The 22,096-nt window shown below is 37.0% G+C and overlaps 3 protein-coding genes across 5 annotated transcripts in view; 2 read left to right on the top strand and 1 right to left on the bottom strand.

Moving 5' to 3' along the window:
* LOC410918 (protein tramtrack, beta isoform) overlaps positions 1-12,920 on the bottom strand; it is a 34,393-nt gene extending 21,473 nt beyond the window's left edge. For 2 of the 3 annotated variants that reach the window (XM_026439426.1, XM_026439425.1), the window contains exons 1-3: positions 12,611-12,920; positions 9,933-10,707; positions 9,366-9,425 (exon numbers count right to left, since the gene is read on the bottom strand). In XM_026439426.1, the coding sequence (XP_026295211.1) occupies positions 9,366-9,425; positions 9,933-10,707; positions 12,611-12,829 (1,054 nt within the window). In that variant the 5' untranslated portion in view covers positions 12,830-12,920. Of the gene's footprint in view, positions 1-2,758; positions 4,475-9,365; positions 9,426-9,932; positions 10,708-12,610 lie in introns of those variants that run through there. The other variant, XM_026439427.1, reaches the window with a different exon arrangement.
* Positions 12,921-16,897: 3,977 nt separating this feature from the next.
* Positions 16,898-21,760, top strand: LOC113218640 (protein bric-a-brac 1-like). Its single transcript, XM_026439651.1, has 3 exons — positions 16,898-17,142; positions 20,541-20,658; positions 21,490-21,760. Exons 1-3 carry the CDS (start codon positions 17,100-17,102, stop codon positions 21,758-21,760), a joined length of 432 nt encoding a protein of 143 aa, XP_026295436.1. The 5' UTR covers positions 16,898-17,099.
* On the top strand, positions 20,545-20,988 carry LOC113218618 (protein tramtrack, beta isoform-like). The gene has a single exon (XM_026439429.1). The coding sequence runs from the start codon at positions 20,712-20,714 to the stop codon at positions 20,952-20,954; it is 243 nt and encodes an 80-aa protein (XP_026295214.1). The 5' UTR covers positions 20,545-20,711; the 3' UTR covers positions 20,955-20,988.
* Positions 21,761-22,096: the final 336 nt, after the last annotated feature.

Here is a 22,096-nt window from a genome sequence, read left to right as displayed (position 1 = left end):
AAACATCCGTGTGTATATATATATATATTATTGTTATTATTATTTTTTTCTTCTTTTTTCTTTTTTTTTTTTTTCTCCTCCCCCCTTTATAGATCTCCTTCCCTCCCCATCATCATCGTTTCTTATTATATATATATATTTTTTAATTTTACTTTTTTTTTTCTTTTCTTTTACTTTTTACCTACTCCTCTAAAATCATTGCTGCCTGCCTAACTAAATATAATAATTAATAATTTCTCTCTATCTTCCTAAAAAAAAAAAATGTACGCGAAGAAATTTTCCACGCGTTTTAAATCCGGAGGAATATAAATACGATCTCGCACGCGATCGATTCCCCCCCTCCCCCCCCCTCCCCGATTATATCTTCCTTACAAACTAAAAAAAATTTTTTCATTTATCTTTGCAACGCTTAGAGATATCCTCTTGAACAACGAACGAACAACACTGGTCAATCGTGGGCAATCTCGTAACGTGAGTGGGGGAAACACGGCGAAGGATTTCGTCACGAGTCACGTGTCCCCTCTTTCCTTCTCACTCTCTCTTCCTTTATCTCTACTCTTTCTCCTTTCGTCTTGTTCCTTCCTTCTGTCTCTCTCTCTCTCTCTTTCCCTTCCTCATCCACCATCCACAGTTCGGTTCCATCTCGTTGGAAAACAATCCCACGCATTTAAAAATAACAACGAAGGTCTCCTCCTCTTTTTTACGATTATTAATTAATCAATTAATTAATAGTAGCAGTAATAATAATAATAATAATATTTATAATTATAATTATATATTATATAGCCTCTAGTCGTCTAAATGTCTATGCCCAACTAGTGAAAAAATTTGTATATAAATCGTTCTCGCTTCCTCTCCTTGATTTTTTCATCAATGTTCCGTTCACGATGCTTAACAACTCGATCGATCCATGAACGAAGATCCCGACTAGAGAGGATTCGACAAAGTGTAAAGTGCAAAATATAGTAAGCTACAATCGTATTTTTAGTGCTGTCTCTCACGACTAAGCCTATATACCATCACTGTAGCCGTATCCCTTTTGAACAGTAATAATCGATAATCGACTCGACTGTGTATATTGGCGCGTGTATATACGCTATAATAATAATAATAATAATAATAGTCTTCAAGAGAGGAAAAAAAAAAAAAAAAAAAAAAAAGAAAATGAATTATATTTTAATTTTCTTTCTTTCTTCTTTTTCTTCTTCTTTTCTTTTTCTTCTTCTTTTCTTTTTCTTCTTCTTCTTCTTCTATTTTTTATTTATCCTCCTCTTCCCCCTCTCCTTTTTCTTTCCTTTTTTAGCATGATCTCTCTGAACGATTGAATTCATTGAAAATGATGCTTCAGATAGACTGCGTAATAAAAAACTCGTAACAAGCAGGGCAAGGATATATTTTTTTTTAACAACGATTATTTCTATGACCCTGGACACGAACACATCCCTGCCCTACGTTATTTAGAATTTAAATATTTACAAAAAAGAGAATCTACTAGATCGTAACACGATTTTCATCGATTGATCATCAATTCACGTAACAAATTTATAATATAATTCCGTTCCGATAAACGCATACTTTTTCCAACCCACGGAACAATAATTACATTAGAATAGATTTAAACATCCACGGATTCGTTCCTAGTTGAAACAAGAAATAAACGAACGTATTGTTACTCATTATTGCGGGTAACGATAAAATATTCATGCTTTCTCTAATATAATATATATAATATACAGAATATATAGAATATATAGCAGTAAAACTGTGGTCCAGTTTGTACCGGCTAAGCACAAATTATTCTTATATATTTTTCCTTGTTTCCTTCCTTCTCTCTCTTTCCTTCCTTCCTTTCTTTTTTGTTTTTTTTTTTTTTTTTTTTTTTTTTGCTTGCTTTGTTTTGTTTTGTTCAATAGAGTACGGTACAGTACGATATGGCGTTAAGTTACTACTAAAGTGCCTTCAGTCTATCCAATGTCAGTACTATCTTGTATTTGGTGTCGTTAAAACCGTCCCTCTGCAGTCTTTCAAGAATTGCATGTCCCGTTCCATTAATTTTCCCCATTTAACTATTTCCATCTCTTTCCATTGGCCTAACCGCGGACTTATCGCCACCTTGGCTCCATCTATTACGCTACTATATAACTTCGAATCAGGCTCGACAGCTCGACAACGCACACGGCTCAACGGCTCAACAACATGGCGAACGGTCATCGTACATATATATTGCATTTACTCAGTCTACGTGGTTCCCTTATTTATATTGTGTGTGCATGTACCGCCGTTTTTTTTTCTTTTTCCTTTTTTTTTTCTTTTTTTTTATATGTATATATATACTTTTTATATATATATATATATATATATATATACTTCGTATATAAACGTATTTATGTATGCATATTTTCTCCGATGCTACATGCGACACGTTTGATTCTCTCCGTAATATAATAGTCACACAATAGTAAATATATTTTCTTTGTTGATTTGGACTCACGTTCCTTCTGCGATTGCTTTGCTTATTACTTTTTCTTTCTTTCTTTCTTTCTTTCTTCTTTCTTCTTTGATCGACCCCGTCGTCGCAGAACTACTAGTTGAGACGACTAAACGAGTACACCGGTTCAATCATATATATATATATATATATATATACATATATACATATATATATATATACATATATATATATTTATATATATATATAAACTCTTTGTACGCGCAATATTCTTTCTTTCTTTCTTTCTTTCTTTCCTTCCTTCCTTTCTTTTTTTTTCTTTTTTTTCTTTTTCTTTTCATTTGTATAACATCCGCGACTCCCTTAAAGGGAAGGAACGCGGTAAAGCTCGTTTCGTTTGTAACTTAATGCCCGTTGCGTGTTACGCGCACGAAAAAAAAATGTATTCTTCTTCTTCGGAGAAAGGGAGCTTCGGTTCACGAAACAGGATGAGAGTACACACAGACCCAGCCGGTTTCGCCCGAAAGAGCCACAATTTTCGAACGAATCGAGAGAAAACTAGCGGTATTACACATTGATATATATATATATATACGTATATATATAGGAGGTACTCTGCATTCGATTTGCAATTTGACTTCACTAGCTGCTACGTTTAATATCATGTATATCCCTCGATTTAAAAAATTCATTTTATCTCCTGTTGCTGATCCATTCGAAATGGAGAAAATTGTTTTGAGCTGCAACAGACGCATACATGGTCCACGATATAATTTCTCCATCCAGTCATGGGAACAACGATATAGATATATATATATATATATATGTATATATAATTTTATTCAACTTTTTTCGTTATGCCCTGTATTTCTCGCTTATCGAACGTTCGTCAAGTGTATAAAAAAGAACAAATGTACAACTATGTATCTACGTATCTTAACAATGATTTATCGTATCCATCCAATCCCTACGACAATTTTATCCCCAAATCTTTATCAATCAGTATTACTACTCGTTCTCTCTTCGTTCGTTCGAAACAGTTGCAACTTTTCTTCTCGCACTTTTTTTTTTCTTTTCTTTTTTTTAAACTTATTTACAGCCATGGGTTCCATCCGGTATACACGACTCGCATCTTCCTTGAGCTTATTTCTCAACGTTTCTCGGCGGTGTATTCTCCGCCCTGCCACTTTTGCTCGCGCAACATTCCCCGGCTCTCGCCACGACGGAGAAATCGATCAACGATTTTTTTTATTTATGCTCGACGCTTTATCGACGATTGCACGCGACAACGATTGCGAGCAAACGGCTCCGGGAACGGTAGGAGAAGCGCCGTCGGTAAAACTGTATTATATTATTTCTCGAGAGGCAGATAACGTAGGGAAAGAGCCAGGGAACGTAGGCTGAGAAGGTTTGGTTTCGCGGCGGCGGCGGCGCTGTTGTCGTTGCACGCGGGAAGAGCGGTCTACCGTTGCTGGCCCATGCTACCGCTGCCACTGCTGCTAAGGCTCATGTGCGGCTTCAGGCTGTGTATGATTTTAACGTGGGCGACCATGTTATCTTTCCGCGTGAATTCCTTAAAACAAACCGGGCACGGATAGTACTTGACGTTAGGCTTGTGCGAGGTGACGTAGTGCCGGCAGAAATTGCTGATGTGTGTGTAGGTACGATGGCATACGGTGCACCGGTATACGTCGCCCTCTTTCACGCAGAAGTCCCGTACAGAGCCTTCCGTTCTCTCGTTCTCAACCTTGAACGATCCCTCGAAGTCGCTCTGGCTGATCTCCGACTCGCCGGCGACCAGATTAAATATGGCACTGCTCAAATTCTCTTTCGACACCTTTTGCTCCGACTCGGAGTCGGAATATTGTTGCGAGTCCTCCATCGACGCGGTGGCAGCCGACGACGACGACTGCGTCTTCCCTTGTAGCGACGAAGCGCTGTACTCCTTGCGAAAGCAACGCTCGAAGTTGATGCGAATGTGAGTCGGTGACTGGGAGCCACCGCCACTCGACGTCTCCTCCGAGTCTGAAACGAACAAATCTCTCTCCCTTAAACAGCTCTCCACGCCTTAAATTTATCGTATGTACAACACTTATTTTAACTATGTTATGTATATATATATATATATATACATATATATATATATGTATATACATATATTCAAACTTAAGTATGCATCAAGCAATTATTTTATATATATATATAATTGTGTATTTTTAAAATAATGTACTGATATACTATATTATAATAATACGTATTTCTATATTTGTGGGGGGAAGCAAGAGGAAGGGTAGAGCCAGCAAAAAAGAGTCACCGTGTTCGAACCGGCTGTCCGTCAACTCTGTCCCATGTTAAGTGTTTTATGCCGCACCCGCTTTTCCGTGTGCGTCCCCACCCCTCTGTGTTCGTCGTCATTCCCTCTTCAGATTCTTTCTTTCGCTCTCACGCACGCTTTCGCTACTTTGCTCGCTGCTTGATCGCGGCTTTGCCTCGATCCCGTACGGCTGGCTGCGAAGAGGACCGTTACGGTCTCGTTTTGCCATACCATGAAGAGCATTTCAGCGACTCAACGATGCCTCTCTCTTTCTTTCTTTCTTTCTTTCTTTCTTCCTTCCTTTCTTCCTTTCTTCCAAATGGATATGCACCGTACACGCGCTCAACGTTCACGCGGCACAAACACACGCCCACTCGAACGCTCTCTCTCTCTCGCTCTCTCTCGTTCGTTCTCTCGCTCACTCGCTAGCTCGCTCGCTCACGCACACTCACGCTCCACCCTCTCGCTCGCAGTCTCGCACCATTTAACTCGTCCTTTTTTTCTCTCTCCATCTCGTTCAGCTGGACTCGCTCTCGTGTCTATTCGGCTATCATCCAAAGGTATGCTAACGTACGTATATATACACACATACATATATATATATATACACGCGCGCATACAGACACACTCAAGCAAGAGAGGAACGGTTAGACGAATAATTAATAACAATTTGTTCACATATTGAAGAAGAAAAAAAAAAAAAAAAAAAAAAAAGAAGAAACCACCCCCTCCCCTTTATAAAATATATCTTTAAATCGTCCGTGCGTCCCGTCCAGTCTGAACCGTAAATATAAACCGCAATATTATCCATTCTCTATGGGTAGACGATCCATCGAGATCGAGGACGCTCGAGAAGAAGCAAAACGATATTTCTCTTCTTCGATGTTATTATAATTATATATATACTTTGTTATTATATTATTTAATCCGCTTTCGGCTTCGCTTATTATTATTATTATTATTATTATACATCAGATTCTTTTACATCCGATTTCTTTCCTCTTATATTTATATATATATATATATAGAGATTCTGGAATTTTCGGAACGGTTTCATTATATATATACATGTATATATATATATTTTATTTTTTTTTTTTTAAATTTTTATGTTTATGATATACACGTTATGCACGTATATATATATATAGAGTTTTTTTTTTTTTTTTTTTTTAATATATATACTTTTCGAGCGGCTGGCCTCCCCTAGTTCCCTCGCTTCCCCCGCGCAAAGGTAATCTCTCAGAGATCGAATGGTGACTCAGATAATCTCAACTCACCTGCGCAAAGAGAACAAAGCAACACGTTTCACGGTCACTACCGAACGATCATCATGTTCGACATCTTCGAAGCACTTTGTCACGCGCGCGCGTGCGTGCGTATACGTTAATAAAATTATTGTCTTTTTCTTTTTTTCTTTCTCATCTCTTTCTCTCTCTCTCTCTTTCGCTCTCTTCTTTTTTTTTTCATTGATCTCTCAATCTCTTTCACTCTATCAATCTTTCTCTGTACAGTCTCTCTCTCTCTCTCTCTTTTTCTCTTTCTCTCCATCTCTCGCTCTTTGCTTAGAATTCATATCTCTCTCTCTCTCGCTCTCTCTCTCTCTCTCTCTCTCTCTCTTCCTTCCCGTTCTGTCGTATATTCCATCCACAATGGTTCTCTCCAATTTTTTCTTTTTTCCTCTCCTTTCTCCTTTTTCTCAATTTTCTTTTCCCCCTCGGTTTTTCGCTTTCTCCGTGTGCGTGTGTGTGTGTATGTTTTTTTTCTTTCTCTCTCTCTTTTTTTTTTTGCATCTCCTCCTCCTCGTCGTCGTCGTTGTCGTCGTCGTCGTTATCGTCGACGAAAAAAGGATCAAGCAGGCAACGAGAAGAACGCAAGAGAAGGTCCGTTTTTCTTTTCTTTCTTTTTTTCTTTTTTTTTTTTTTTCTCAAAAACAGTTACGCACGCTTCGTTTTTTCCCCTCTCCTTCTCTCTCTCTCTCTCTCTTTCTCTCCCGCTTCTCAATTTTCGCAAATTTTGGGCGGATGCGTGTAAAATCCGTCATGCATCCATCCATCATCCATCATCTCGCCGCGGTCTGTCACTCCCGTGTAAAAAAAAAAAAAAACGCAATGATGATAAAAATTTCCTTTTCTTCGTTTCATTCCATTCCTTGCTTAACTTCCGTGAACGAACGTGAAAAAAAAAAAAGTAAACCAGCGTTTTAAATAAAAATTCAAGAAAAAAAAGTAAGCACCGCTAAAAGCTGGCTCCACCCCCTCCTTTTACCAAGTGGCCAATGGCAGCGAAGCGTTTCTCATTCGTGCGGGAATATATATTATTATTATTGTTATTAAAATACGTATACATATACGAGAGAATATTTATATATATATGTATATAAATAAAAAAGTATATATATACATACATATACATATACATTCGTACGTATATATGTATACGTAACATGTGTATAATAAAGTAGGATCGAAAAGGGGATAAGTAAAAGTAAAATAGAGAGTGAATAGAAATATATACATATATATATATACATACAAATATATATATATATATATATATATATATGTAAGTTTAGAGAGACGAGTGTGGAGAAGACGAGCGTATGTAATAATAATAAGAAGAAGAAGGAACGAGGCGCTGCGCATTGGCCGAGCGTAAATTACAAATGGGTATGTAATGCTTTATATATAAATACATATATCCCTTAAAAAACGTGACAATCGGTGGGTGGTAGGTTAGATTTTTTTTGGAGGCTACAGCATTCAAAAAAGGGAATATATAATATATATATATATATCTTGTGTGTTTGTTTGTTTGTTTTTTTTTTGCACTTTTTTTTTTTTTTCCGAAATACTTTTTTTCCGTCGCTCGAACGTCTCGCCGTTTCAGAGGAGCGCCATATACACGAACGCCTGTACGGGCTCAACGAGACGACGGCTTCCCTTTCTCTCTCGTACACTCTGTTTCTTTTTTTTTTTTTTTTTTGTAAATATATGTATATGTATATGCATATATATACATATTTTCTGACTTTTTTTTTTTGTTTTCTATCTCGAGTTGTCACAGGTCAACACGCGTGACTCAAGTAGATAATATAGAGGTCTCGTTTTTCTAAAGCCCGTTTTGTAAAAACGACGGTTGCCGCATCGTGGCGCTCGGATACGTGTTTCGCCTACACGGCTTGAACAACGGTGCCGAAAAAAATTCGTTTTCAGATTGCACGAAAAGAAGGAAACACGGTTTTACACTATTATTCTTATTAGTACTTTTTTTTTTCTTTTTTTTTTTTTTTTTTTTGGTACTTCTAACAGGCCGACTTTTTTTTTTTTTTTTTTTTTTTTTTTAGAAACCCGTACGAACTTCTGGGAGCCTATTATTCACCTGCTCCCGAGCACAAATGGCACATTTTTTTTTTTTTTTTAATACTCTCTGCGAAATTTGTTGACCTTTAATTTCATATAAGGATGCTAACTCCAGGCGTTATCCTCCGAGTTAACATCTTAACGAACAATTGATAATCGTCAACAAATTCATCGACTCGAGTTTTTCCGAATTTTTTTTTTTTTTTTCTTTTCTTTTCTTTTCTGTTTCTAGTGTACTTGAGTGTACTCTATCGATCGAAAATAATACTCCCCGGAAAATATTGCTGCGATACTGCGTTCGCAAATTAATTCGCAGTCGCGCAACGATGAGCAAGGTGTAAAATTAACGGTTGAAAATTCTGAAAAATTAAATTCATTAGCACATCTCGTAATGCAGTAGTTTTTTGTAGTATATCTTTTTTTTAATTTTTAATTTTCAATTTTTAATATACTATTCGGATCTGTAAGAAAACGAGTGATAGGTAAACATGCGATGGCGTATGGATGTTTAAAATTAAAATTAAAATGCGCAATGTCACGTGTTAAGGAAAAAAACGTTTAAACGAGGGAAAAAGAAGATGAATGCAACGATTAATTCATCCTCGATAACGAAATGAAAAAAAATTTTTTTTTTTTATTACATCTGTTCGTAAACATTCGAAGAAAAAATTCTTCTTCCTTTGTATATGTATATATCGATCGATTGTTCGAAAGATACGTTTTATCCAAAATTATGGAAAAAAATATTCATTCACATCGCTTACGTATCAATGTTTTAATACAAACTCGAGTTAATTTCATTATATACTAATAATCGATATATTGCTCTGAATATTCGCATATATATATAAAACGATAAAAACATAGTAAACATTTTTAAAATATCGATGTACATATATATATATAAATATTATTATTTAAAAATTAAATCGGTGGAATGGAATTTTACAGATGCACGATAACGAAAAAAATATTATCTTTTAATTTCAACGATAGATAAGAGTAATTAGTAAAACTGTGATCGAAATCTATATCGATTTTTCTTCATCGAAATGATAATATTGATTTTTTTCTCCTTTTCTTTCTTTTCATTTTTCAATCAAAAATCATTAAAAAAAAAAAAAAAAAAAATGACATCGTTTACTTCGTTTATTCATTCGCGTTACGGACGATGGGCAAAAAAACGTGGCGCGACAAACTGTTGTTGTTAATCGTGTAAGCCGATAATGATATTCCTTACCTTGCTTGAAACCTTCGCTCCCTTGTCTACTGTGCGGCCGCGCGAACGTCTCATCGGAGGCTACTCAACAATACAGAACAAAGTTCGATCAGGAATCATCGTCAAACATGCTTTAAAAGAAAGAAAAAGAAAAGAAAAAGAACAAACTACCGTTCTCCCTTACAAAACGTTCTATCCTTCCCCAAAACATTTTACAATAACGAGAGAACGGATAGCTGGATCGGTTCACTGCTGAAAACGTGTCTCGGGAATTAGAGAATTACAACTTCCATCCTTACCGACGGAACCACACTTTCCCAGAGACTAGTTTCCATCCGGCCAACTTATCGATTTTCTCCATCGAAACGCTAATAAAAGTTTGTACGCAACGAAATACAAGATCCAGCCAACTTTTCTACTTTTTCCTTTTCCTCCTTTTCTTTCTCTCTATATCGATCAAATCAAAAAATCGTTAAAAGAGAGAATAACATCGTTACTTCTTTCTTATTCGTTCGCGTTACGAGGGAAAAAATCGTACAATCTAATCAAAAGAAAGAAAGAAAGAAATAAATAGAGACTACTTTCTACCTTGGGCAGAGGTGCTGGGCGTCGGCTCGGGTTCCCGTTTCACGCGGGGTGTCAGCGACTCGGGCGTGTCAGTACCATTTTCCGTCGGCTCGTCCTTTCTCGCGGAGGACAGGGATGAGGAGGAGGAGGAGGAGGCAGGGAGGTTGCCGGCCCCCGTCCCCGATGCCGAGCTATTATTTCCTCCCACGTTGTTGTTGCTGCTGTTGTTGTTGCCGCCCGCGTTCCCGGAATTCCTGGCCGCGTTGCCGGCCCCCTCTGCCTGAAAGTCGATACTCATCTTCATCTCCATCATCTCGGGCGAGCCCTGGACGAGGTCCGCCCCCGAGCAGGACTGCAGCTCCTGGGCCGAGAGCTCGCTTATCGGCGTGTCGGACGAGCCGCTCAGCTTCCTCGGCCTTCCCCGCTTCCTCTTGGGCGCGGACAGGGCCGAGCCGAGCAGCGGGTGGCTCGACATGTGGTGCATCCTCTTCTGGGACACGTGGTGGTGGGGCCCGATTTGGTTTATTCTGTGTAGATTCGGTGGCGGCGGGGGCACCGTGCTCTGATTCCCAAGCAGCGAGGAGGTGATGCTCGGCAAGTCACACTTGTCCTCGTTCACCTCGGTCAGGCCCTTTATCCTGAGAGACTCGGCCACTCTCAGGAAGGCGGTCAGCCTGTCCTGGTCCACGCTCACCTCCCCGCGATACATGAAGTCCAAAAGGCTTCGCATGTCCACGTAAGGGACATCTTTCAGTATGACTATCGGATGCTTGTCGGGGTGGCCAACGAAAAGGGCCTGGAAAAAATTATCAACAGCTATAATCATCGTAATATATAAACAATATATATAAATATACACATAGTAATATATTATTATATATAAATTATATATAAATATAATATAAATATATAATATATAAATAATATATATAAATATGTATATAATAATATATATAAATATAATTTATATAAATATATAAATATATAAATAATATATAAATAAAGTATAATCATTAATAATATATATAATATATTAATTATATATAATTATATTATATTTATATATTATTTATGTATAAATATATATATATAATATATATAAACAATATATAAATAAAATATCATTTATATAAATATATAAATCATTATAATATATAAATAATATATATAAATATAATTTATATAAATATATAAATATATAATATATAAATAATATATAAATAAGATACAATCATTAAATACATATAATATACATAATATACATAATATACATAATTATATTATATTTATATATTATTCCCCGCTATTATTTATATATAAATATATATATAATAATATATATAAACAATATATAAATATAATTTATATATTATATATAATAAATATAATATAATTTATATAAATATGTAAATATATAATATATATAAATAATATAATATATATAATAATATACATAAATATAATAAAATTTATATAAATATATAAATATATAATATATAAATAATATATATAAATATGTATATAATAATATATATAAATATAATTTATATAAATATATAAATATATAAATAATATATAAATAAAGTATAATCATTAATAATATACATAATATATTAATTATATATAATTATATTATATTTATATATTATTTATGTATAAATATATATATATAATATATATAAACAATATATAAATATAATATAATTTATATAAATATATTATATAAATATATAATATATAAATCATTATAATATATAAATAATATATATATATATAATTAAGAAATATATACATAATATATATATAATAATATACATAAATATAATAAAATTTATATAAATATATAAATATATAATATATAAATAATATATAATAATATATAATAATAATATATAAATATATAATTTATATAAATATACAAATATATAATATATAAATAATATATAAATATAATATAATTTATATAAATATAAAAATATATAATATATAAATTTAAATTAATATTATATAATATATATTATATTTTTTAAATTAATATTATGCTATATAAATAATATATATATAATATATAAATCATTATAATATATAAATAATATATATAATAATTTATATAAATATATAAATATATAATATATAAATCATTATAATATATAAATAATATATATATAATATATATAAATAATATAATATATATATAATAATATACATAAATATAATGAAATTTATATAAATATATAAATATATAATATATAAATAATATATATAAATAATATAATATATATATAATAATATACATAAATATAATAAAATTTATATAAATATATAAATATATAATATATAAATCATTATAATATATAAATAATATATATAAATAATATATAAATATAATATAATTTATATAAATATATAAATCACTATAATATATAAATAATATATAAATAAGGTATAATCATTAATAATATACATAATTATATTATATTTATATATTATTCCCCGCTATTATTTATATATAAATATATATATATATAAATAATATATATAAACAATATATAAATATAATATAATTTATTTACACAAAATAATTTATATATTATAAATATATAAATATATAATATATAAATAATATATAATTATGAACGATTTTAATATTGTGTATTGTTATATATATATCGATGTTATGGAGGGGGTAGTACCCTTACCTGAAAGTAAGGGCTACACGCCGACAGCACCATCTTATGTGCCCTGAGTAGCTGGCCCTCGACGGCCAGTGTAACGTCGACGAACGACTCGTCATGGAGTAGTTGGTCGAAAACGGAGAGTAGATTACTTTGATGATTATTCCAACGCAGACAAAACCTCTGCGACGCCATCGCTTCGCTTCTCAGATCCGCCAAGTTACCGTTAATGTCCGCTAACATCAGATCTAGTGTTGATCTTTTTATCGGTATTGCTTGTGCCGCCTCGTCGTCGCCTCTTCCCGCCTTCCTCGACGAAGCCGCTTGCTCTTCTGTTGTTGTGAGAGGATGAGTCGCCTATTCGCCCAACCTACGTCCTCCAGGGTCGTACACCCACGTTCATACTTCTTGCGTATCGTCTCGCGCGAGCTTATATGGACGATTATGTATTCAAGCGTTATCCTATGTATAGTGTGTGTATATATATGTATGTATATATATATATACGCTTTTATATATACGTTTAGAGGAGTCGGTTAGGATAGGTATTTTTTTTAAGAAATTTTCCATGTTAGAATTCTTCTCTGAGGATGCAGATATCGGCCTGTCGCCGTTCCTCGCACGTAATCGCAGAATGGAGGATTACTAATTTGTATAGTGATTCATATATTTAACGTGAATCATTTTTAGTTAGAAACGTGTTCGAAATATCGTCACAATGAATTATTCAGGATATATGTATATATATAAATTCTTTTCTCAACAAATTATATTCTTCCAATTATTTTCGATACGAAAAAAAATCTTTCTTACGGACGAAACTTTTTTTCTTTCTTGCTCTGCGTGTATGAGAGAAAGAGAAAAAAATAACGAACTGTTTATCTTGTATCGTACAACATTTCCTCCCGATATCATTAATCCGCTAGAAAATTCGCCGATATCGACTTAACGATTCTCAATAAATTGAACCAACGTATATATATGTACAGATATTTTTTTTTATTTTTTTATTTACACCATTCTTCTTCACTCTTTCACCTGTCACTTTGGTCAATCGGTTTAATTAATTTTTTATTTTAATTTATTTTTTTCATCGGCCTTTTCCAGATCACGAGAAGGAAGGATATGATAAATTGTGGCCGATGAAGAAAAGAGCACGAGCACGAGTACGAGCAGGAGCACGAGAAGATTTGTGTGTGTATATATACCCACGTTGATATTCGTGTGGCTGTGGTGGTGGTGGTCACATGTCTGAGGGGCAAAAGAGCAACTCTTCAGAGATGAGATTCAACGTCTCGGAATCCTGTGACGAGGAGCGTACGATATTTCTTTTAGGGTTGACGAAACGTTTTTGAAAAAATAAAAACTAAATCTCGATTTCGAATTCAATTCAATTCAATTCGAACGACCGCGATCTCTTCTTTATCGATCGAGTTTACGAATTATTTTATTATTTCGACAACATTTCGGAAACATCGCGAGCTTTCGATATTTTCTTCTTCTTTTTTTTTTTTTTTTTTCTGCCTCCATCGCGCGATAAATAAAATTCGCGTCGAACGAAATTTTGAATTTATTCATGCATTTTTCACGCGTTTGTATATCGTATTACATTTACAGCCTATATATATAACCGTTAATTATTTCGCTACGTGGAAGGCAAATCTCTCCGAATATGCAAAAAACTAGGTGACTTCCATTCCCTCGAAGTGAAACAAACCCGAAAACGAGGTGTATGCGCGGTGTCAGCTCGCTGGGCGATTGAACGAACGAATCAGAAATGTTTGCGAGTATTTCTCCACGAAGGCTCTAAAATGTGGACACGTTCCTCGGTAGCCAATCCCTCTTCCCCTTTGCCGCAAAATTCTCCGTTAACTTCGTAACCTGGTGCTTTCCACTACAACCTAACGGAATGAGCTGTACCTGTGCCTCATGCCGACAAACTATCACGCGTGTACGCGTGCCTGCTCGTGCACACACACACGCGCGAGCGAGTGAGCGCGAAGCGCGCGAGCGCACAACTATGTGTGCGCGCGGAATGTGTGAACTGTGAGCGCGTTCATCGTTCCAAGCACATCCGTGGCACTCCCCCAGTAAGAGTAGTGCGACAAGGGACAGATATCCGAGTGTGTGCATACGGATAAGGCTTTGCTGCCTCACGCTCGATTCGATACACTCCCGAATTATATCACTTACCACCGCTTGAGGAAAATCTCGCTCGGTAGGAAAAGGTTACCCTAAATCGCTCTCGCCGGGCTGTCTCCTTTCCGTCGGTCGAACAGAGCAGCGCGCCGGGCTCTCGCTGCTCGGGGATTCGCTTCGAGCGTTTTTCGTCGCTACAGATATGATTATTGTAAGCCCAACCTAGTCGCTCGCTCGCTCTATTTTTTTCTTTCTCTCTTCCTTCTTCCCCTTCCAACGATACCGCTCCTCCCCCCCCTCCCCGCCCGAAGGGGACGCGTCGCCAACTAACCAATTCCGCCGATTTCTTTCCGCAATTCTCGATCCCGCTTCCCCCCTTGTCAAACTTCGTCGTCGAATCCTTTCCTCGACTCTCCGTCGTCTGTCTCCGTCTTCATCCCCTTTATTTCTAGCCATTCTTCGTTTCCTCGTCTGGCACACTCGGCTGGCTTCACCTCGATCCGACCGTTAAAATTCGGTCGATCGATGAAGCAAACCCTTATTCTAGACCGGCTAACGCCTCCGGAATGTTCCTATTTTGCTCCTTTTTCCCTCTGATATCTATCTTCCCGCCTCCCCTTTTCTTCATATATATATCTTCCATAATTTCTCATCCCCGCCCCCCTCTTCGTTTCTCAGAATTTTCTTATCACGCTCGAGATATGACAAAATTCCAAATGTAAAATCACGTTCACGATTGAAACTTGGCAGAAATATCTCTAGCATTGGCGAGGACGGCGGCCCTCGGGAATGCGTTCGATGGCGAAGTTGAGAGAGAGAGAGAGATAGAGCGAGCGAGGAGAGGTGGGGAGGGTAGGGGCATTATTACGGTCGTGCTTGATTTCGCGGGCGGCCGAAGAAAAACGGAAAAATATTCGCCAGCTGACGACGTTGCACGGCGTGACCAGCCCGTAGATTCTCTTTGCGAAGAAACGATTTTGTCGACTGACACGTACATCCTTGAGCGATGACTCAGCGGAATGTTTCTTCTCTATCGATACGTATCTCTCGGTTGATTCGCGGCAAGAATAATCCTAGGATAAAAAACTATCGTCTTTAAACGCTATTAATGGATCCCAGAATGCCTAGTAAAGAACACAAACTACTAACTCTGCTTAGGCGTGCATGTGCAACGTGCGAGTACGTATACCCGTATCCTCTATACGCGAAGCGTCGAAACAGTAAAAAGGTAGGAGGCACAGGGCAGCCAAAAGGGGAGGGCACATAAGCAGAGGAACAAACAGAGAAGAGCGACGGGGGCAGGGTGGAGGAAGAAAGAAGCAGAGAGAGAGAGAGCGAAGCGAGCGAGCGAGCGAGAATGGATAACAGGGAAGAGAGAGAGAGACAGTCCGAGAAACCGAGCGAGACAGGAGGACGAGCGAGGATTTCAGGCTCTCGGACGCAGCGGTATTTGCCGCGCTTTGTGTTCGTTTTGTACCTCGGCGTGGACTCTGCCGCTGGTGCTGATTACGCAATGCGTGGCATGAGAGGAGCGAGTCGCGTACACTCCGTACGAACGCATACATGTATCCTCGCTTTAAGGACGTGTGCGCGTCACAAACGCGAGAAGTAGCGCAGCCGTATGCGTTGACAGCGCATACGAACACGCGCCGCAGCCCGCACGTGCGTGAGCAACAGCAGTGCGTGCACGAGTGTACGTGTTTCGTAGTACACATATGCGCGCGTAGATTCGATTAGCCCGCTACCGGTGCGAGCTAGTGTTGGGCGCTGCTGGTGCGCATGCGCGCATAGATCGGCAACGTGTGTGTGTACAACGCAACATCTCGCGGGTCATCGATGATGGCCCACATCTTGTACTGTTTACAACACAAATTACGACGAGGCACGCGTTGCCGTGAAGCGTTCCGTGCGCGCAGCAACAAACTCTCGTATCCCTTCTCGTCCTATCCTCTCCTCCTGCTCGCAACCAGCGATATACACAGACGGATATCTTTCCGCTCGTTCCGTGATACTACTCTTCTCTGTTCGTCTCGGGAACTGGTCGTTTTCGGGGTCAACCGAAACGTTGGAAGGAGACGAAATCAAACGTCTCGTTCCTAGGACGTACTCTGTTGGTAAATGTGTGCGCGCACATTCGTGTGACCAGCCGAGGCAACGCGATACAAGTACGCAAGTGTTTTTGTCCGCATAGTTATGTACGGCTTTGTAGTTATGTACGATGAATATACATAGGCGTGTAACCTAGGAACAATAGGGTCGGTTACGAGGATGACGTCGGACGAAATAAGAATTCGAAGTGGTGACGACGGTGTCGATAATGATGGTGGTGACCGTGATGGTTAAGGGGATATAACGGAACGAAGTTCGTACCGCGATGATAGAGCGCGCTCTTCCCATCTTTCCTCCGCTCTTTGCTGGTAATTTATTATTGTGCAACATTTAGTCGATTTGTAATCGTCGTCGTCGTCGTCGTCGTCGTCGTCGTCGTTCGTTCGAACGTTATCTATCGAATGAAAATGTTTCAATATAGAGAGACAAAACTATATTCGCGTCGTGGAGTCTCTTTGTCGTGCAACTCGATTCGATAGAGAGAAGTCGTAAATATCGTTTAATCGAGTTTTATCGTCCGCGTGTAGCACGATCGCACGCGTGATCGAACGAATAATACGGTGTACGGTGATCGTTGGATCCCCAACGATTCGCTTTCGTGCCTCCTATTCAACGAATTTCTCGATTTCCCGTTATTAGAGCGAAACACACGTTCGTTTAATCGGCGTTAGAGGCCGCTCTTTTCCACACGTTGGAACATCGTATATACCGCCTTTAACGAGAGGAATGATACGGGAGGATGGGAAGAGTAATTAACGGCTTAATTATACGGCGAAGAGTGTTCATTGCTAAAGCTTAAATAGAGACAATACGTAGAGCGTATTTTCCACGGCCGGCCGTGAATGTTGATAACCTGAATAGTGTTTTCGAGAATCGGCGAATGATGACGTTTTCGATTGCCAATTTGGAAAGAAAGAGAGGCCACTTTTATATTTCGTTTCGTTGACGCGACGATCCTGCGTATAGAAGCGTCAGGTTTTTTCGTGTTCGCTCGAAAACTGGTCGAACACGATCCGATCCGTGTGTCTGCGCGACTAAACAAATATAACTAAGAGAGGTGGTTCGATGCTGGTTGTATGTGCACCTTTCGAGGAACGCAATTGTGTACACTGTCACGGTCTTCATTTGCGTTCAATCCCCTCTCGTCTCGTTTCCTTCTTCGATCGACTTTCATGCACGGTTCATTGAATAGCTAGAAGTTTGCTAATCCCTCGTGTTTTAACGGCGATATCTATAGTATTTCGTCTCGATCGAAACTATCGATCGAAAATATTCCTCGAGTTATTACCAAACAGATTATTAATATATATATCTACGGAAGAATTAACTTACTACAGCTGATTCAATAATTTTTGACGTAATCACGTTAGATAATTCCTCGAGTAGAGTAAACACAGAGAGTATTACTTCGGTACAACTTCTCGACAAATTTCACGATTTCTCTTTCCGTGTAAACTCTAAATCTCTAACGCGGTTAAAACCATTCCCGTCATTACGGGTCAAAATTTGTTTTGGAACAGATTCGTGTTCACCGATTACAACGTCCTTTTACCGCACTCTATCCTCGTTTTTTTTTTTTTTTCTTTTTTTCTCTTTTCCTCGCGTTTACCGCGTATGACGCAATCGTTATACGAAACCGACTGTCCCCCCCCTCTCTCTCTCTGTTTTCGATTTTTAACGAGAGAAGGTGAGAGCGTGTATGGGAAAAAGGGTCGAAGGACGCGGGGAGGGGGAGGGGGGATCGATAAATATCCCATCGTGATTTTCATGGGCTGCGTTGATCGCGCAGCGAGACTTCCACTTTTCTACGGCCGAGAGTTTGCACGATTTCGTTACGTAATCCATTTATCGGGAAGTCGAGGTTGAGTCGGAGCCGATGTCGAAATACGACATCGAAGGGAGGCGACTAACTCGCGCGCCACGACTCGCGTTTCACAAATCTCTTCGATCGCGATGTGTTCTCGTTGTATCGCATTGGCGTGTGACCATTGGCTGCTGCACCATGATGACGTGCCATTCACCGTGAAAACCATTCATTCAAGGTATTAACAAGGTCGTGCAAGGTTGTGCATCGGTATCCCGCGTATTTATACCGAATATACAAGAATGATACAACGCTCGCGCTATATATATATATATGGTGCATCGCGTGTATACGCGTACATATATACACTCGTATATCGAGATTTGCGCGCGAAAGCAACGGAACCCGGTATCGATCCGAATGCGTAGAAAATACTATTGATTCTCTCGACCGACCCGTCGACCTCTTCTCCACGTTGTATAGTCGCGAGAACCAGAGGAGGAGGAGGAGGAGGAGGCAGGATCTCTCTCTCTCTCTCTCTCTCTCTCTCTTCGTATCATTCGTTGAAAAAGCTTCCTTCCCCGCCTCCCGATTTTTCGTCTCGCCTCCTCCGTCCAAGAATTTTTAACGGTAAATAACTCGATCCTCGATCTGTTAATATTTTCATCGCGGGGATGATGATGATGATATTGATACTTACAAGAATTTTTATTAGAGATAAAAAATAATTTTAACGCTATCTGTTAAAATTTATATTTTTTTTTTTTTCTTTTTTTTTTTTTTGCCAATCGCACAATATCGATTCTATTAATTCGGTGGAACGATATATATCTCGTCGTAGAAATAACGTAATCGAGGCAACGGTGTCCCGATAAGCGATATTTCTTCGACCCGCTTTGGCCCGTTTCTCGTCGATCGTTGGCGACCGACCGCTCGATTCGGTGTACCTGTTTTTCGTGTGTTACCAACCAATGGTATATAATGTTTTCGATCGCGCGCATCGACCGACCCTTCGAACCTACCGACCGAGGAAAGTCATTTCTGTCGCATCTTTGCGGTCTCGTCGAAACAAACGTTGCGTACGTGACCGTGATTGGCCCGGGGGAGGGGTGAGGGGAGAATTACATAAAAGGCACGAAGCAAGCGAGTCGCCTATTCGCCCAACCTACGTCCTCCAGGGTCGTACACCCACGTTTATACTTCTTGCGTATCGTCTCGCGCGAGCTTATATGGACGATTATGTATTCAAGCGTTATCCTATGTATAGTGTGTGTATATATATGTATGTATATATATATATACGCTTTTATATATACGTTTAGAGGAGTCGGTTAGGATAGGTATTTTTTAAGAAATTTTCCATGTAAGAATTCTTCTCTGAGGATGCAGATATCGGCCTGTCGCCGTTTCCTCGCACGTTAATCGCGAGAATGGATTACTAATTTGTATAGTGATTCATATATTTAACGTGAATCATTTTTTTAGTAGAAACGTGTTCGAAATATCGCTCAAATGAATTATTCAGGATATATGTATATATATAAATTCTTTTTCTCAACAAATTATATTTCTTCCAATTATTTTCGATACGAAAAAAATCTTTCTTACGGACGAAACTTTTTTTCTTTCTTGCTCTGCGTGTATGAGAGAAAGAGAAAAAAATAACGAACTGTTTATCTTGTATCGTACAACATTTCCTCCCGATATCATTAATCCGCTAGAAAATTCGCCGATATCGACTTAACGATTCTCAATAAATTGAACCAACGTATATATATGTACAGATATTTTTTTTTATTTTTTTATTTACACCATTCTTCTTCACTCTTTCACCTGTCACTTTGGTCAATCGGTTTAATTAATTTTTTATTTTAATTTATTTTTTTCATCGGCCTTTTCCAGATCACGAGAAGGAAGGATATGATAAATTGTGGCCGATGAAGAAAAGAGCACGAGCACGAGTACGAGCAGGAGCACGAGCAAGAAGAGCAAGCGGCTTCGTCGAGGAAGGCGGGAAGAGGCGACGACGAGGCGGCACAAGCAATACCGATAAAAAGATCAACACTAGATCTGATGTTAGCGGACATTAACGGTAACTTGGCGGATCTGAGAAGCGAAGCGATGGCGTCGCAGAGGTTTTGTCTGCGTTGGAATAATCATCAAAGTAATCTACTCTCCGTTTTCGACCAACTACTCCATGACGAGTCGGTCGTCGACGTTACACTGGCCGTCGAGGGCCAGCTACTCAGGGCACATAAGATGGTGCTGTCGGCGTGTAGCCCTTACTTTCAGGTAAGGGTACTACCCCCTCCATAACATCGATATATATATAACAATACACAATATTAAAATCGTTCATAATTATATATTATTTATATATTATATATTTATATATTTATAATATATAAATTATTTTGTGTAAATAAATTATATTATATTTATATATTGTTTATATATATTATTATATATATATATATTTATATATAAATAATAGCGGGGAATAATATATAATATAATATAATTATGTATATTATTAATGATTATACCTTATTTATTATATATTATTTATTAATATTTATTAGTATTTATATTTTTATTTATATAAAATTTTTATATTTTATAAATTTTAATATTAAAATTTTAATTTTTATTTTATTTATATTTTATATATTATTTTTTTAAAAATTTTTTATTAAATTATTTTTTTTTTTATTAATTTTTATTAATTATTTAATTTTTAATATATTTAATTTATATTATATATTTATTTTATATTTATTATAAAAAAAAAAATTTATTCTCTCTTTTTTTTGGTGAAGAGCAAGCGGCTTCGTCGAGGAAGGCGGAAGAGGCGACGACGAGGCGGCACAAGCAATACCGATAAAAGATCAACACTAGATCTGATGTTAGCGGACATTAACGGTAACTTGGCGGATCTGAGAAGCGAAGCGATGGCGTCGCAGAGGTTTTGTCTGCGTTGGAATAATCATCAAAGTAATCTACTCTCCGTTTTCGACCAACTACCCATGACGAGTCGTTCGTCGACGTTACACTGGCCGTCGAGGGCCAGCTACTCAGGGCACATAAGATGGTGCTGTGGCGTGTACCTTACTTTCAGGTAAGGGTACTACCCCCTCCATAACATCGATTATATATACAATACACAATATTAAAATCGTTCATAATATATATTATTTATATATTATATATTTATATATTTATAATATATAAATTATTTTGTGTAAATAAATTATATTATATTTATATATTGTTTATATATAATATTATATATATATAATATTTATTATAAATATAGCGGGGAATAATATATAAATATAATATAATATGTATATTATTAATGATTATACCTTATTATATATTATTATATATTATAGTGATTTATATTATATAAATTATATTTATTATATATTATTTATATATATTATTTATATATTTAA

The sequence above is a fragment of the Apis mellifera genome, linkage group LG3 (genome assembly GCF_003254395.2).
Source record: "Apis mellifera strain DH4 linkage group LG3, Amel_HAv3.1, whole genome shotgun sequence".
NCBI classification, from domain to species: Eukaryota; Metazoa; Arthropoda; class Insecta; order Hymenoptera; family Apidae; genus Apis; species Apis mellifera.
This window is presented reverse-complemented; position numbering and strand designations above follow the sequence as displayed.

What these genes read in the sequence shown, in the direction of transcription:
- LOC113218640 (XM_026439651.1), top strand. Translation starts at nt 17,100, where the DNA reads ATGATAGAGCGCGCTCTTCCCATCTTTCCTCCGCTCTTTGCTG. An exon ending in CTTTCCTCCGCTCTTTGCTG is followed by an intron (nt 17,143 to 20,540) that starts GTAATTTATTAT and finishes GGCCTTTTCCAG; the next exon opens with ATCACGAGAAGGAAGGATAT. An exon ending in GTCGAGGAAGGCGGGAAGAG is followed by an intron (nt 20,659 to 21,489) that starts GCGACGACGAGG and finishes AAGGCGGAAGAG; the next exon opens with GCGACGACGAGGCGGCACAA.
- LOC113218618 (XM_026439429.1), top strand. Translation starts at nt 20,712, where the DNA reads ATGTTAGCGGACATTAACGGTAACTTGGCGGATCTGAGAAGCGAAGCG.